Source organism: Solanum lycopersicum, chromosome 1, assembly GCF_036512215.1.
Source record: "Solanum lycopersicum chromosome 1, SLM_r2.1".
Taxonomy (NCBI): domain Eukaryota; kingdom Viridiplantae; phylum Streptophyta; class Magnoliopsida; order Solanales; family Solanaceae; genus Solanum; species Solanum lycopersicum.
The window spans coordinates 91,401,658-91,420,848 of NC_090800.1; the positions used below are offsets into that span (position 1 = coordinate 91,401,658).

General features: G+C 29.1%; 2 protein-coding genes across 2 annotated transcripts; one reads left to right on the forward strand and one right to left on the reverse strand.

Moving 5' to 3' along the window:
• Window positions 1-9,855: 9,855 nt before the first annotated feature.
• On the forward strand, window positions 9,856-11,834 carry LOC109119825 (transcription factor bHLH95-like). The gene is made up of 3 exons (XM_019212905.1): window positions 9,856-10,236; window positions 10,823-11,251; window positions 11,730-11,834. Exons 1-3 carry the CDS (start codon window positions 9,856-9,858, stop codon window positions 11,832-11,834), a joined length of 915 nt encoding a protein of 304 aa, XP_019068450.1.
• Window positions 11,835-15,511: 3,677 nt separating this feature from the next.
• Window positions 15,512-18,753, reverse strand: LOC101261465 (U-box domain-containing protein 26). The gene has a single exon (XM_004230722.5). It carries the CDS (start codon window positions 16,915-16,917, stop codon window positions 15,670-15,672), a length of 1,248 nt encoding a protein of 415 aa, XP_004230770.1. The 5' UTR covers window positions 16,918-18,753; the 3' UTR covers window positions 15,512-15,669.
• Window positions 18,754-19,191: the final 438 nt, after the last annotated feature.

Sequence of the window (19,191 nt, forward strand, 5' to 3'; positions counted from 1 at the left end):
CCTTCATTCATACCAAACACTCCCTAAAAGTAAATTAAATTGTGAATTTGCCCAATCATGCATCTCTAACTACGCACGCAACATAAAAGTTGGAAATGCTCTTCATGCAGAATAATTACTAACCTTACTATGTGAATTCAAAAAAAAAATAATAATATACAAATTAATGACAAAGCGTCACTAAACTGCTTACACAACAATTCTATGTTATACACTCGATCACATTTATGCAAAATTGTAGGTCTATACAAATTAGCTTAAATAATATAAATACTATCGTAAGTAAAATTCAATATAGGAAGCTACTTGCAAGCAAGCTTCATGGACACGATCACATAATTCAACGCAAATTTCGATTAGTTGAAGTAATTATAAAGATGATAAAGGTTTATTTTTGAAGGAATTTGAAATCCAATAAACTTTGAACTTTTATTTCATGACAAATATGTTAAATATCTATAAGATCTTGGTTGTAACCATAATAACCGTGTCTCTATATATAGTTGTAATTAGGGGTGTATAAAATCGAATTGAAAATCGAATCAAATTGTAAATCAAGTCAAATCAAGAAAAAAATTCAATTAGTGGTTGGTTTGACTTGGTTAGGTGTTGAAAAAAAAAAACCCGACTATATTTGGATTGGGTTGGTTTCATTTTAACTTTACAAAATAAACCCGAGACTAAACCAATCCGATATTATAATATAATTTTAGTGTTGTATTTTATACATAAAAATATTCACTTTGATATAATTTTTAAATATTTCTTATATTTTTTCATGGTTTATAATCTTTTAATATATTATTTCAAGTTTGAAACTTAGAATTTTGAATGGTTCCATAAAGCTTATAGTCTACGGATGTTAATAATTATAATAAAACTTAAATCAAAATCAAACTAATACCAATACAAAGAGAAAAACAATTTAACCCTAACAATGACAATAATATTAAATATTTGTTCTTTGATTTTACATTGGTTTAAACAATTTAAATATATAATCTAATTTTAGTTTCCTTAATATTTAGTCATGTAACTAATACTTATCAAAATTATTTTAACATGTTTAGTACTTTTAAATTATGATCATTTTCATTATGACTTGTTAATCTGTAATTTTATTACGCGATTTCATTATTATTATTATTATTATTATTATTATTATTATTATTATTATTATATTAGTGTCATTAGATGGTTGTATTTTAGTTGAATTGAAGAAATTTTAGATATACAAGTAAATTATATGTTTGAATTAATAGTTTAGCGAAAAACCCGAACAATTTCGAAAAAACTTTAGGTTGAAAAACTCGAATTTTATTGATTTGGTTTGGTTTATAGAATTAAAAATTCGATACAAATAGTTTAATTCGATATTTAAAAAACTCATACTAACCCGACCACGTACACTCTTAATTGTGATAAAGGTTATTTTTTTACATTGTAATTCTCACTTTAATTCATTTTACTTGGCCCAAATTGACCTGCCATAACTTTTAAGAATCTTTTTTTTTATAAAAGGTGCATTTACGATCTAATCTTTATGATATTTTGAAATTATATATAATAAATATTTCTTTTTAGGTACTCCATCATTATTTTGTTCTATTTTGAAATTTTTGCATGTAAATTTTTCCCGCACTACTTTTGCGTGTATATATAAATATTTTAGGTAGATTTTTTAATACATATACTAAGATATCATGGATTCATGTAAACCTCCAACTTACACTCTAGCTCTACCTCTGACTACGGAGTAGAGACATATTTGAAGTGAATTTTGTAAGTTCAACTTAACAAGTTATTATATACATATCCAAAAGGTTCAAAAATCAACCTAAGTATATGTATGAATCCATGATATCTTAGTATATGTATTAAGAAATCTACCTAAAATTATTTTTTATTTGTTCAATATATGTGAATCCAATTATATTATTCTGGATTTCAAAGTTTTTGTAGTTAAATAACAAAATATTATTCTATAATTTCATGAAAAATGCTGGAACTCAAATAAGATCAGTTTGAAGGAAGTGAAAAAGAAAAAAAAAAGTCTTTGAACTCTTTTAAATTTGAGATATTCTTATCAAAAGAATACTTCCGCATAAAAGAATGAAAAATTTCAATATTTTAAAAATGATTTATAGTATCCGGTGTTTATAAATTTGATATTTTAATTTATATATTATTATAATTGGGTAGAAAAATATTACTAATACAATAGGTAAACGAGTTTGAGTGTATTAAAATTGTGAGAAGTTGATGCTATTAATTAGTGTGACAATATTAAACAATTAAAATATCAATTGTTGATATATGTAAAAATAACGATATCTCCTACGTGTTTCTATATTATTACTAGTATATTTTTCTCACTAAGTAAAAAAGGTATATGAAAATATGAAAATAAAGAGAAGAAAGCAACTACGTAGTAAATTTTTTAATTTTATATTCAATTTAGAATTTTTTTGTTACGTAAAATTACATAACTAAATTCTTCGAAATAAATAAATTTATATCTTACACCCGAACAAATTGACCCACTTTTGACAAGTGTAGTATTTGAAATGATTGTCTTAAAACGTAATGTTCATGTTTATGTGTTGATAATAATGAAACAGACAGCACTAGTCACGAGATAATGATTCTATCTGTAAAAAACAAAATACATAAACAAGTATAGAGATTTAATTTAGGGTAAGGATAAGATTAGCTTATTAAATTATGATCTGTCTAATTTATTTCTAATTTAATAAATTTATGATCTGTTTATTTTATTTAAATAAATTTATTTTAATAGGTTTAATTTGACTTATTTTAAAGTTGAATATTATGCCGACTAAATTGGTCTATATTTTTTTCATATTCAATCTTTATCATATTCAGTCTCTCATTTCTCATTTTTACACTTTGCCCTCCTATAAGAAAAAAGTTCTATAAATTGGCGTAACCTAGGTTACAATATCACATAACCTGAAAAAGAAAAAAAATGAGTGAAAGCGGCAAGAATAATCATGATCATTTGTGTGGTGATATCAGGTCATATCTAGCCTAGAATGACCATCAAGTTGAGAGTAGAGAGACCGAGTGTAACAAGTTGCTAAATCCGACTAGGTCTGATACTTGCCAGCCATTAACAGTTACTAATGAGGTGGTTAAAGTGAGTGTTGATGTTGCCAAAAAGAGAAGTCCACCCAACCGGAAAAAAAATGGTAAGGGTATTGCTATACAAATTTCTGGCGTTGATGGAGTCGAAGCTAGAAAAGCATCAAAGCATGAGGTATACAGATGGAGAGAGAGAGAAAGGAGAAAGAAGATGTGAATCCTATTCCAGACTCTTCATGCTTTGGTTCCAAACCTCCCTGCTAAGGTAAAAAGTTCTTTAAATTTAATATCCGATATCTTCAAAAAGGATATAATCAATAAATTCTTTGATTATATGTAAAAAAAGAATTGCCAGTTTCTTTTATTGTCTTCTGCAAAATTAATAATCAAAATCAACTCATCGAAAATTATTCAAAAATGAACATTATTTTTTAGATCAAATATAAACTTGTAAAATAATTTTAAAATTACTTCGTGTGTGTGTGTATATATATATATATATATATATATAGTTGTGTGTATGTGCGTGTGCGTGCATGCGCGTGCATGCGTGCGTGTGTGCCTGTGTGTGTGAGAGAGAGAGAGTGTGTGTGTGTGTAACACAACAACAAACTACGAGTGAGATTTTAAAATTGTAAGATGTAGACAAATCTCTATTTTTGTGACTTAGAGAGACTATTTCTAATAGACTTTTGACACAATTGGAATAAATTTATTTGGTAATATACACATTTCCCTACTACTAATTTGCACACATCTACATGTTAATTTTAAAATTGAATAATAAGATGTGTTTTTACCGAAAAAAGAAAAAGAATAAAACAATATAGAATTTTGATTTTTTCGTATATATGTTCACAAAAAAAAACTCTATATATTTTTTTGTTTTTTGTCTTCTAGCATAAGAATATGAAATTCTCAACTTGTACTAAATCTATTCTAAATTGTCAAAAAAGGATATTTTCTTAGTCCACATAATTATAAGATCTTTATGACTCAAATGCATAATAGACATAATATAAAAATTAACAATTCAAAATTAAAGTCTTTTTAATAATTTATATTTATTAAATGAATATTATTTAGAAACTAATAAATTACTTGAAACTAATTAGCTCGTATATATATATATATATATATATATATATATATATATATATATATATATATATATATATATATATATATATATATATATATATATATATATATATATTTCCTTGACATACTTCCTCAATTAGTGAAAAACCTGATTTTGCAATTTGAAGTAGAAATTGAATTAATTTCATATTATTTTGTATATACAGGTTGATAAGTCTAAAATAGTTTATGAAGCAGTGAACTGCATTCGAAAGTTGCAGAATACTTTCAATAAACTTGAAAATGAAAAGCTCAAAAGTCTAGAAGAAAATAACATCATGTTGGTGGGTTCACAAAAAGTTGGTAATAAGTTGGAGAAGTATGCGGGTGATCTGGATCAACCTGTAATTCTACAGCTATTACAAAAGCTTATCATGGTTCTAGTCCCCTTATTCCAATAGGTTTTATGATAATGAGTTCACCAAATGTGGTACTAAATCTAGCTGGTGAAGATGCACATATTAATGTGTGTTTTCCTAAGAAGCCAGGACTATTTACCACCATTTGTTATATTTTGGAGAAACATAAGATTGACATTGTGTCTGTTCGAATTTCATCTGATCAATTCAGAAGCATGTTCATGATCCAAGCTCACGTAAGACCTTTCATTTTTATCAAAATAATATATTGGTCATTTTGAAAACTTTGAACTTGGGTTTTTAGTTAGCACACTCTTCGATTTATTTTACGTGTCTTTGTTTGATTGATCAGAAAATTGAAGAATGACACGCGTTGAGAAATTCTTTTGAATTGGGTGTTTGAGAAACATATAGTTGTTTATATTTTATAAGTTTCAAATCTAATTGAACATTTATCTTCACACGAAATGGAAGTAAAAAAAATATATATATCTATCCTTTTTTACAAAAAATGCCTCCTCCCACCTGTCTCATCTTGAATCTCTATTTGCTACCACATATAGTTTAGTCATAGATTATATTTAGACATTATTTAAATTGTTTTACCAGAATAGTCTTTCTACTATTACAAGATTCATGTACATATATACTGACAATATTACTATTGTTGTTATTATTGATTGCTTCTAAAAACTTGTTTGATGTATATTTAGGCTAAAGATGAAAGTGGAGTTGCTCAATTCTCCGAAGCATTCACCGTGGAAGACATGTACAAGCAAGCTGCAAATGAGATAATGTTGATGACAACCCCTAGATGATTAATATCATATTTACTTTTGAAGTTCATTCAGTGGAGGATGTACGGCTATCACCGTATAGGCATGTTTACTTTTCAAGTTCATCTGGTTGAAGATGAATTGTTGTGGTCGTAAATCTTGTTTTATTTACTTTTATAGTTCATTCGATAGAGGATGAACGATTATGACCGTAAAGGCTGTTTTCTTTATCTTTTTCAAATATAAACTTGTAAAATAATTTTAAAATCACTTCTTCTTTTTTATTCTTTTTGGCAATTACATATGATAATCCTTTAATTTTCATATGTGATTGTGCGCGCGTGCGTGTTTGCATGCGTGCGTGTGTGTGCGTGCGTGCGTGCGTGAGTGTGTGTGTGTGTAACACAACAACAAACACTATAGTTTTACGAGTGAGATTTTGAAATAGTAAGATGTAGGCAGATCTCTATTTGTGTGAGTAAGACTTTTTGACACAATTGGAAAAAATTTATTTAGTAATATACACATTTTCCTATTACTAATTTACACATATCGACCTGTTAATATCAAAATTGATAAATAAGATGTGTTTTGTTTACCCAAAAAAAAAAGAATAAAATAATATAGAATTCCGATTTTTTCATATATATGTTCCCAAAAAAAATCTATATATATTTCTTTATTTTTTTTCTTCTAGCATAAGAGTATGAAATTCTCACTAGTACTAATTCTATTCTAAATTTGTAAAAAAAAAATTCTTAATCCATATAATTATAAGATCTTTATGACGCAAATGCGTAATAGACATAATATAAAAATTAACAATTCAAAATTAAAGCCTTTTTTTATAATTTGTACTTATTAAATGAATATTATTTATAACCTGATTTTGCAATTTGAAGTAGAAATTAAAATAATTTCATATTATTTTGTATATGCAGGCTGATAAGTCAAAAATAGTTTATGAAGCACTGAACTGCATTCGAAAGTTGCAGAATACTTTCAATAAACTTGAAAGTCAAAAGCTAGAAAGGCTAGAAGAAAATAACATCATGTTGAATGTTCACAAAAAGTTGGTTATAGGTTGGAGAAGTATGCGGGTGATCATGGATCAACCTGTAATTCTACAACTATTACACAAGCTAATCATGGTTCTAGTCCCCTTATTCCAATAGGTTTTATGATATAGAGTTCAACAAATGTGGTACTAAATGTAGCTGGTGAAGATGCACATATTAGTGTGTGTTGTCCTAAGAAGCCAGGACTATTTACCACCATTTGTTATGTTTTGGAGAAACATTAGATTGACATTGTGTCTGTTCGGATTTCATCTGATCAATTCAAAAGCATGTTCATGATCCAAGCTCACGTAAGACCTTTCATTTTTATCAAAATAATATATTGGTCATTTTGAACACTTTGAACTTGGGTTTTTAGTTAGCACACTCTTCGATTTATTTACGTGTCTTTCTTTGATTGATCAAAAAATTGAAGAATTACACGCGTTGAGAAATTCTTTTGAATTGGGTGTTTGAGAAACATATAGTTGTTTTTATTTTATAAGTTTCAAGTCTAATTGAGCATTTATCTTCACGCGAAATGGAAGTAAAAAAAATATATATCTATCCTTTTTTTTAAAAAAATGCCTCCTCCCACCTGTCTCATCTTGAATCTTATTTGCTACCATATATAGTTTAGTCATAGATTATATTTAGACATTATTTAAATTGTTTTACCTGAATAGTCTTTCTACTATTACAAGATTCATGTACATATATACTGATAATATTACTTTTGTTGTTATTATTGATTGCTTCTAAAAACATGTTTGATGTATATTTAGGCTAAAGATGGAAGTGGGTTGCTCAAATCTCCGAAGCATTTACCAAGGAAGACATGTACAAGCAAGCTGCAAATGAGACAATGTTGATGACAACCCCCAGATGATTAATATCATATTAACTTTTGAAGTTCATTCAATATAGGATGAATAGGTGTCGCCGTATAAGCATGTTTACTTTTCAAGTTCATCTGGTTGAAGATGAATTGTTGTGGTCGTAAATCTTGCTTTATTTGCTTTTATAGTTTATTCGATAGAGGATGAACGATTATGACCGTAAAGGCTGTTTCTTTTCTTTTTCAACTATAAACTTGTAAAATAATTTTAAAAGTACTTCTTTTTATTTCATTCTTTTTGGCAATTACATATGATAATCCTTTAATTTTCATATGTGATTGTGTGTGCATGCGTGTGTGCATAAGTGTGTGTGTGTGCGTGTGTGTGTGTGTTGTGTGTGTGTGTTGTGTGTGTGTGTTTAAGACAACAACAAACACTATAGTTTTACGAGTAAGATTTTGAAATAGTAAGATGTAGGCAGATCTCTATTTGTGTGAGTAAGACAGACTATTTCTAATAGACTTTTGACACAATTGGAATAAATTTATTTGGTAATATACATATTTTCCTATTACTAATTTACACATATCGACCTGTTAATATCAAAATTGATTAATAAGATGTGTTTTGTTTACCCAAAAAAAGAAAAAGAATAAAACAATATAGAATTCCAATTTTTTCATATATATGTTCCCAAAAAAAAAAAACTCTATATATATTTCTTTATTTTTTTCTTCTAGCATAAGAATATGAAATTCTCACTAGTACTAATTCTATTCTAAATTTGTAAAAAAAATAAATTCTTAATCCATATAATTATAAGATCTTTATGACTCAAATGCGTAATAGACATAATATAAAACTTAACAAAATTAAAGCCTTTTTTAGAAATTAATAAATTACTTGAAACAAATTAACTCGTATATGTATATATATATATATATATATATATATATATATATATATATATATATATATATATATATATATATATATATATATATTTCCTTGACTTGCTTCCTTAATTAGTGAAAAACCTGATTTTGCAATTTGAAGTATAAATTAAATTAATTTCATATTATTTTGTATATGCAGGCTGATAAGTCTAAAATAGTTTATGAAGCAGTGAACTGCATTCGAAAGTTGCAGAATACTTTTAATAAATATCAAAGTCAAAAGCTAGAAAGGCTAGAAGAAAATAACATCATGTTGATGGGTTCACAAAAAGTTGGTAATAGGTTGGAGAAGTATGCGTGTGATCATGGATCAACCTGTAATTCTACAGCTATTACACAAGCTAATCATGGTTCTAGTCCCCTTATTCCAACAGGTTTTATGATATGGAGTTCGCCAAATGTGGTACTAAATGTAGCTGGTGAAGATGCATATATTAGTGTGTGTTGTCCTAAGAAGCCAGGATTATTTACCACCATTTGTTATGTTTTGGAGAAACATAAGATTGACATTAAATCGATACACCATCCCACATTCGATACTCCTAATTGTCATAATTAACGAAAATAGCAATAAACAATTTCAGTTATCAATAAATAATAAAAATTTATCGATTATATCATTTATGAATGAATTATCAAAAAAATTGCTAGCTACAAACTAATGAAGGATTGCAAGGAATTAATATCCTAACTAATTCAATTTTTTTTCTCCTAATAAAGGGAAAGTTATGATTAGTATTTAGTGTCATTTTGACATCCTGGCCAAACGATAAAATAAAATGATGATCTTTTCTTTTATATGAAATGGATATGGCATGATAAAAAAAAATTATTCAAGAAAAAAAATACTTAGTTATTAATTCTTGTATGGTTAACTTGACTAAATGAGTAAAAGATGCATAAAAACTCATTATTAAAATCTACTAATGAAATTTCATTAACATTAATAAATGAGTAAAAAAATGTATATAGTCGGAGCCAGCTATTAATGAAATTTCATTGACATTGATAATCATCTGAATATATTAAAATCTCATTACCGTTAGTAATGTGATCTCTTATATATTATAAGACTACAATGCAGACACACTTAATTCATATAACCTAAAAATTAAGATTTGTATTTTTCTAAAAAAATAAAATCTTAAGTAATTATAAATACAATCATTATAATTATTATTATTTTAATCAGAAAAAAAACTTAGGTATTTGCATAGATAAGAATAATAACTTGATTAAGTTTGTAATATTGTAAAGTAATTATTTTTAATTTATAATTTTCATTAGTGGTAAATATGAACGGAGACCCAATTGAGTGAGAACAAAATTTTTAACAAAAGTATTTTAGCTAACATTTTTTGTTTTGAAGCTAGTAACGGTATTTAGGATTATGATTGTATTTTGTTTTTTATCCATTACAAATGAATCATCCTTTTTTATCTCTATTTTTTATTTTTTTATTTGTTTCTTTTTGCCACCCTTCTCTATATTCTTTCCATACTCAAGATTTATCATATTAAATCTCTTATTTCTCATTTTTACACTTTGCCCCCTATAAGAAAAAAGTTCTATAAATAGGCGTAACCTAGGCTACATTATTACATAACCTGAAAAGAAAAAAAATGAATGAAAACGGCGAGAATAATCATGATCATTTGTGTGATGATATCTGGTCATACCTAGACTGGAATGACCATCAAGTTGTGAATGGAGAGACCGAGGGTAACAAGTTGCTAGATCCGACTGGGTCTGATACTTGCGAGCCATTAACAGTTATTAATGAGGTGGTTGAAGTGAGTGTTAATGTTGACAAAAAGAGAAGTTCAGCCAACCGAAAAAGAAATGGTAAGGAAATTGTTGAACCAAATTCTGGTGTTGATGGAGCCGAAGTTAGAAGAGCATCAAAACATGAGGTACGCAAATGGACAGAGAGAGAAAGGAGAAAGAAGATGCGAACCCAGTTCGAGACTCTTCATGCTTTGGTTCCCAACCTCCCTGCTAAGGTAAAAAGTTTTTTACATGACATATCTTATATTTTATTATCCGATATCTTATCAATTATCAACAAGGATATAATTCAATAAATTTTGTGATAATCTGAAACATTTTTTTGTCATTTTTCTTTTATTGTCTTCTGCAAAATTAATAATCATAATCAACTAACTAAAAATTATTCGAAAATGAACACTATTTTTTTAGATCAAATAGAAACTTTTAAAATAATTTAAAAGTTACTTGTTTGTTTGATTCTTTTTGCAATTACATATGATAACACTTTAATTTTCATATGTTATTGTTCCATATTTTTAACTTTCTAAATTGAGTAAATAAATTTTTGGAGAGAATCATTTTAGGAAGCTTACTAAAGGAGATTTAGAAAGCTTGCTAAAGGAGACATGATGAAAATGTAACTTGGGCCCTTCAAATTTTGGGGCGTATATATATATATATATATATATATATATATATATATATATATATATATATATATATATATATATATATATTAGATATGATATTCCCTTGACTTATTTACCCTTAATTAGTGAAAAAATTGATTTCGCAATATGATATTTTTTGTATATGCAGGCTGATATGTCTAAAATAGTTTATGAAGCTGTGAACCGTATCCGAAAGCTGAAGAATACTTTCAAAAAACTTGAAAGTCAAAAGCTAAAAAGGCTAGAAGAATATAACATAAGGTTGACGGGTTTACAAAAAGTTAATAATAGCTGGGAGAAGTATGTGGGTGATCAAGGATCAACCTGCAATTCTATAGCTATTACACCGACTAATCATGGTGCTAGTCCCCTTATTCCAACAGGTTTTATGACATGGAGTTCACCAAATGTGATACTAAATGTATCTGGTGAAGATGCACATATTAGTGTGTGTTGTCCTAAGAAGCCAAGGCTATTTACCACCATTTGTTATGTTTTGGAGAAACATAAGATTGACATTGTGTCTGCTCAAATTTCATCTGATCAATTCAAAAGCATGTTCATGATCCAAGCTCACGTAAGACCTTCCATTTTTATCAAAATAATATATTGGTCTTTTTGAACACTTTGAACTTCGTTTTTTTTTAGTTAGCACTCTTCGATTTATTTTACGTGTTTTTGTTTGATTGATCAGAAAATTGAAGAATGACACGCTTTGAGAAATTTTTTTGAATTGGGTGTTTGAGAAACATATAGTTGTTTTATTTTATAAGTTTCAAATCTAATTGAACATTTATCTTCACACCAAATGGAAGTAAAAAATATATATATATCTATCCTTTTTTTAAAAAATGCCTCCTCCCAACTGTCTCATCCTGAGGTTGAATCTCTATTTGCTACCACATAATAGTTTAGTCATAGATTATATTTAGACATTATTTAAATTGTTTTACCTGAATAGTCTTTCTACTATTATAAAATTCATGTACATACTGACAATATTACTATTGTTGTTATTATTGATTGTTTTAAAAACATGTTTGATGTATATTTAGGCTAAAGATGGAAGTGGGGTTGCTCAATTCTCTGAAGCATTCACCGTGGAAGACATGTACAAGCAAGTTGCAAATGAGATAATGTTGATGACAACCCCCAAATGATCAATATCATATATACTTTTGAAGTTCATTCGGTGGAGGATGAACGGTTGTCGTCGTATAGGCATGTTTACTTTTCAAGTTCATCTGGTAGAAGATGAATTGTTGTGGTCGTAAATCTTGTTTTATTTTTTTTATAGTTCATTCGATAGAGGATGAACGATTATGACCGTAAAGACTGTTTTCTTTTTCTTTTTCATTTTATCCAGTGGTCTGTCTCAATATCGGGGAAATGAAAACTATGAAATTTGGTCCCATTAAATTTATTCCAATAATTTTTGTAAATAGCAAAAATCTTGATTTGGCATATGTTTTTATGTATTTGTTTTACGATTATGTTTGGTATGGATGAATATTTTGAAAAAAGAATTCATTTTCTGTTTTAAGAATATTATCTCTATGAAAATATATTCGTTACAAATGAGAAAAATTGTTTCTCAGTGGAAACATGAAAAAGAAATGGCGTAAATTACATTAATGATTGTAAAGTCATTTAATTATAAGCAATGGCTTTACACAACCCCCCTCCCCCCCCCCCCCCCATAATTTTAAGACCCTATTTTTTTTGTTATTAATAATACATTAATCCTATATTAATATTCCTTTACAATGAATATTTAGGGGAGAAAGTACGTAATATTTAATGTAAAAAAAAAGAGAGAATTATTTAACCAATATAGTATGGTTAATTTACATTCTAATATTATTATTTTTTTCTATAATAATATTTATGTTTATATTCTTCATTTCTTTCCTCCTTTGCTAAACTTAAAATTTACTCTTGAACTAATTAGTTCTTCATCCATTCTCTATATTCAAGAAATAAATGACATTAAATAAATTTAAATTATATTTCTTATACATTCTTCCAAAGTTCTAATACATTACAACAATTAAATTGAGATAATAAAATTTTACTATGTTATCAGTCTATCAATTTCAAAAATACAAGTTCTATTTTCCTAACTCTCAACTATCCTTTAAAAAAACAAATGAAAATTTACAATATTTTTGATAATTTTATCTCATAGGAGTATTTTTGTTTTACTTTTTAAAATTTAAATATGTTGAAATATAAACATGAATCATATTTATAATTAGGAATTTTCTTAATATTTAAAGCTTATTATTATAAAGTTTAATTTGATTTTAGACCTCTAACATTTTTCACCTGCCTGATTTTCACTTATTTTAACTCCTACCAAACCAATAGGTTAAAAATATCATGTTACTAAAATAATTTGTGCTCAAATATTTATCGTCCCTATTTTCATTTTACCTTCTACAACAATTACCTCTTGCAGAGAGTTTCATATATCAACTTTTATATAGGTCAATTTTTTCATATTTTATTTTAAAATTTTATCTATATATAAATAATTTTCTTACAAATTTATAAAATGAGGAAGTAAAGCATGAAAATAAGTGTCATAGACGATAAGTTACATTTTAAGCTAACAATGGTCCCCCCCCCCCCCCCCGCGCGTCGATTCGATGGTAAAATTGGAGGAAATTTCATAAAAATATAATGATCTTTTTTAGCTATAGTTTCTCTAATCATATAGTGTAGCTATAGCTTCAGTTGTTATGACTTACTTTATTTATATATCTCGTTGAAATTATATAAATTGTACTCTTAACTTAATCAATGGGGCAGCAATTTCGATTATTACAACGGCAAGAAATATCACAAATCATGATTATTTATGTGATTAGAATTTCTTATGAAATATGACTTCTGCTTAACAATGAATGATGTCAAAAATTATCTGATAAATATACAAATCAAACGTATATAAATATCATTAATAGATGCAGTTACATCATGTATATAAATGAATAAATGTATATAAATTCTGAAATTATACAAATAATAGTTAGGACGTATATTTTTTGATAGTATATAAATACAAAAAAAGTAATTGTATGTAATTGTTAAAATATACAAACAATGTTTTTCATTCGATGTTTGTAGATACAACTTCTTTTACTTTCTGTTTCTTTTTAATTTATTAGAGTCATCTTTCTTTTGTTCAGCAACTCACTTGAACTATCTTCCTTATTCCTCTCTCTTTTTTTTTTTTTGTTCTTATTCATTGAATTAAAATCATGCAAAAACTTATAGCATCTTAATATATTTGTTTAATCGTGTAATTTTTCCTTTTTTGCTTTTCCTCTTTCTTTCCACGTATAATGAAGCCCAATAAGGAACAGTTTGGGCCTTCTCAAGTTTGTGGCTCTCTCTTTAGTCTGTAGTGTGGAAGAATATCAGAGTTTTGACAAAAAGGTCCAATTCATATAATTTCAATTTGACTTAATTAGGCTCCAAGCAGTTAAATTGTTGTAACTATAATCCCAAATATTTAGAACAACTACAACAATGTACCAAATTTTATCTCTTACCTTTGAACTTTGGGGTAAAGAAGTTATTATTCGACATATCACAGACTAAAAATTTATTTCCAAACTCCAAACTCTATACAGTCAAAAATTTGTAAAACAAAAGGTCCCAACTCCTGGTATAAAAATAACATTTTTAAAGATGGTGTATATATCAATGACATGCTAGAGTGATATCTTTTTGCACTCATAGCTTTTCGTTTATTTACCTACCCAGATTTTAATATCCGACAGAGAGTCATAATTAATATAAATTTACATCATATAAAATTAATTTAAAATAAAAAAACATTCGATACTGAAAACTTTTTTTTAAATTCTCAAATCTCTAACTTTAAAACCTCTAATTAATTAAGAGTAGGAAATTATATTCGTATCACACATATTTGAGTGGTACACCAAAATATACGTTGCGTTTGTAGTGAGAGCATGAAGTGTGGTGCACATCTAAAGACGATCTAGATTTGTATGTTGTCCATCTCTATACGATATAAAAAAAAAAGTAGAAAAGAAAATGGTTGGGCATGTGACCACTAATTTGTCACTTGAACCACAAAACTCCAAAACCCCATGTGATTCCAATTCATCTGTCACATTCCATTACATTACCTCCATACTTTACCATACAACAAATTACTAGTCCATCTTAAATATTTTATTCGCGTAATATAATAATAAGATCCGCGTACATATCACGCTTTTCAATAAAACATATTCATAAATTTATACATGTTTGAAACTGTTTCGATCCCTATAAGTAGAACAATTTAATTCTCTTGTCCAGTTGTATCATTTTAATATGTTCAATTACTGTTAGTAGACCAAAGTTAAAAAATGTCACCATCTGTTGACTCAAGTATAGTAACAAGTGGGCTGGGCTATGCAGTAAAGAAGGTTCGATCCAGCCCAATAACTCCTCGTACTTATGGTGTTTTTATAGGACCCAATATAATTGGTACTTCTTTCTTAATCAAGCAATTATTTGCCTGCAACGCACATCTTGATTAATCAAAGTTAGTCTTCGGTCAAAAGAAAGTTGAACTATCCCATTCAAATTAGTGTCACACATGCTTAGCAACACCTCATATTACAACTCATCAAATATTACAAAAAATAAAAAAAATAATGTTTTGAATTTTATATGTTCATGAGTCGAATGTTCTTCATTGATATGTTTTTTGTTATTGAATTTATACGTAACAGCCCGATAAAGAAGAAACTATAGATTAATTACTCTGAAGAGTTTGTTTTTAATTGGAAAAGGAATAAAGAAAAACAAATTTCCAGCCCAAAAAAAAAAATGGTTATCTTACGTACAAAAATTACATACATGGAATAATGATCTATTTACTAAATTTAGACACTTGGCTTTTTTTACCTTTTTTTTTTTTTTACCTCGAATTACAAAAATTAAGGGGAGATTTTGGTAAAAGAGAGGTTAAAACGGAACGACGTCGCTGCAGGCAAAATCATCTGTATTGGCGATGGAGTCCTCCGGCCAACAATCGCGAAGCTGCTTCAAAAGCATTTGTGCTTTTCGCTTCGCACGTTCTGTACAATCGCTTTGAACTAACAGCAGAAGCTGAATCAACACGCCGGCGGCGACCGCCTCTTTCTGAGCTTGTTCCGACGCTGAGCAAAGCGATAGCAGAGCTCCGGCGGCGTATTCCGTCGCACGCTCCGATATCTTGAGAATGATTTTAACCAGCAGAGGCACCGTTAGCGCGTGAGATGCTAACGCTGCGCATCCTGATGGAATTCTGGAGAGGAGTTCGATGGTGGCGAGTGCTCTTTCCGCATCGCATTTCTCAAAATCCTGTAGCCTGTCGATTAGCGCTTCCACCGCTCCGGCGCTCACCGCTCTTTGACGGTGTTGTTTCACTAGGCATAAAGCAAATAATGCCTTGATTCCGACTTTCAACGCTCTCGGATACGCCAATGGATAATTCAAAATTCCGACGACTCCTTCGAAGACGTCATCCGCATTGCTGATTTGAGCACGGAACTCCGGGGATCTCATTCCGGCGACTACAGTCTCAATCAAAGCAGCTGAGTTGACTCGGACATCGATGGAAGGATGAAAAAGCATAGCAACCAGGTAACCAACTCGTCCCGGATCGGAAGCGACAAAAACGCATTCCGGTTCAGAGAGCGGAAACATAGATAAAATCGCGAGAGATTCGTGATGCAACTCTGATGCGTCCGAATCCATACGGGAGAATACAATCGCTAGAAGAATTTCCCGTGCGTTGTTCGCCGAAATAACAGACCTGTTCTTCTCCGAGTCACGAGCTAGTCCTCTGAGTCTCCTCAACGCCGCAACCCTGGAATTCATATGATTCGACTGAGCCGCCGCCTGATTCAGCAATGACCGAACCAACGATGGATCAGCCGGTTGTTTCGGCGTCGGAATCCTCTCAACTCCGAAAGCCCGGTTCGCAACACACCACTCCTGTATAAGGCGGCGAAGAGTATGATTTGGAATAAGAGTGAAATCACTGAGCGGCGCCCTTGTTACCGGACAAGTAGTATTGCCGGTGGCGACCCAGGACTCAATGCTTTGGCGGTCGTAAGTTTGACCGGTACAGACTGTGACCGGATCTCGCATAAGCTCTAAGGAGATTGGACACCGAAAATGGTATGGAATCTGAACACCAACATCCAAAGGGTCTAAACTTGCAGGCATGTTTTCTTAACTCTGTTTTATCTTCTTTATCGGGTAGCAGTGTTTTATATATAGATATAGAAAAAGCTAAAACTGAAAGAGAGTCTGCAAATTCTGTTTCAGTTTTGTTTGGGAATTTGCTGGGTCTTATACGGAGAGAAAACAGAGGGACATACCCAACAGGCCGTAGGGTTCTTCTCTCTGTTTTTATTCTGACGAAAACTTGCCATCACCCACTCCCCACACGTGTGGTTTTCATTTAATTTACTAAGCTGATCGTATTAATTGGTTCATTTAACCATGGTTACGGTTGGTCTCTGGTCAAACCTAAGTGGGACCCACATTCATGCTCAAATCTAACTTCCGTTTACGTCAATTGGCATTATTGAAGAAATTTGAATGGTCCAATTCGATTAAGCACAAATACAATACATCATCCATTCATTTATTATTAATGCCAAGCGCGGACCCACGAGGGAGTTTGAGCTTTTAATGAAAAATCAAAATCATTTTTTATATTAAAAATTTAAAATTTTATAAAAAAATTTCATATTTAAATTTTGAAGTGAAAATTCTAATTTTGTCACGGATTATGATGCTCTCTAGTTTCCCCATGCTTTTAGTTCGTGTTCTCTATTTTAGTTTCTAAGTAGATATTTAACTCTTTCTCTTTAGGGGTAATTTCGTAAAACTCTATGAACTGAAATAAGTGGATGTTTGGTTATAGAATTTAGATATTTTCTACTTTATTTGAAATTTATAAAGTTAGATATGCGTTTGGTTATATTAGGAAAGAAGAGAGCATTTAATTTGGAGTTGGAAAATAGAAGTTTGATTTTTAAAAAAGTGAATAATTCTCCCAACGCAAAGTTTTTACTTATTAGAGATTTATCTATCATAAAGCATGTCATAAAGAGAAAAAAGAAGAAGAAAAAGCATACCAGAAATTACCAATTTAAGGTATATGTAATAACATTTTCTTATTCTTTTATAAAAGAATTGAAAAACGAGAGCAAAAAGCAGCATCTTGCATGATTCTAAAAGGTAAGGTTCAATATTAAATTAAATCTATAACTGGTATACAAGATATAATAGTATTAAACTCTTTATTTTTTTAAAATTTAATTATTTTTTCCACAGTTAAAAAGATAAAATTGAAAATCCTTTTATGATTGAATTTGAATACATGTCATGAATGACCAGACAAAATCATTTTGATTTAGTTTTTAAGACATGTAAGAAATTCAAATCTTGTTTTGCACTCAAAATCAAATTCAAGTTTGACTAGTCAATACCTTATGATATGGAAATTAAAGTCACTTTCGGTGTATTGTATTGGAGTAAATGCAAATCATCTCAATCGAAAAAACTTCGAACTACTCCTACTTTCTATTATAGTGTTTTTGTTACTTGATTTTGTGTGACGATCCATAAAAAAAATTATCTATATCTATATATATTGGTTGAAAAGAATAATTATGATGGAAAAGATTACTCTTTTGCTTCTTGTGACAGCTCATTCAAAAAATTGGCATCAAAGTAGACAGTTATTATGTATTCTTGAGCATATTCTAATTGGTGTAGGACTGTAATTCAGTAAAATAGCATTTTCTAGTTTATTGGGGCAGTCAAAAGAAATATTAGAGAAATTAGATAGTGGATGTGCAAAATATAGAAGAATTGCAGCTAGGGAGATTTGTCTACTTAGGTGAAAGTCCTCATTAATACCAATGAATTTTGAATTTGTGAAAATTCATGACACTGGTGCAGAGTTCCAAGTTGAGTATAGAATAAATTTAATATATATATTAAAAAAAAAAAAAAAGCATTGAAGGCAGAGAGATTTTAAATTAAGTAATGAAAGGATAAGCTAAAGGAGGTTTCGAGGCAAGACCAAAGAACAAACACCAATCATCTACGTTTTACCTTACAAAATCGAGGTAAAGTCTATACATAATACATATATTAGATTCTAAACTTGACTTTAAATTTTTATAGTGTATAAATACACACTTTAACTATCCCATCTTTCAAATAAATAAATACGCGACTCCTACCTGGCAAAAATTCGTGAAATGCACGCATTCTGCGCGAGTAAGGGTAATTTTCGAGGCCCACAAAGGTTAAAAAAATGCTGAAAATGACAATTCTACCCTTAATAAATCTCTTTTATATTAATTAAAATTAATTTTAATTTTTTTTAATTTCAAAATGACATGTAAGATATTTTTTTTTAAAAAATAAGACATGTAAAATGTTTAGTTAGTTGGCAGCCACTGATTGACTCACTAATAC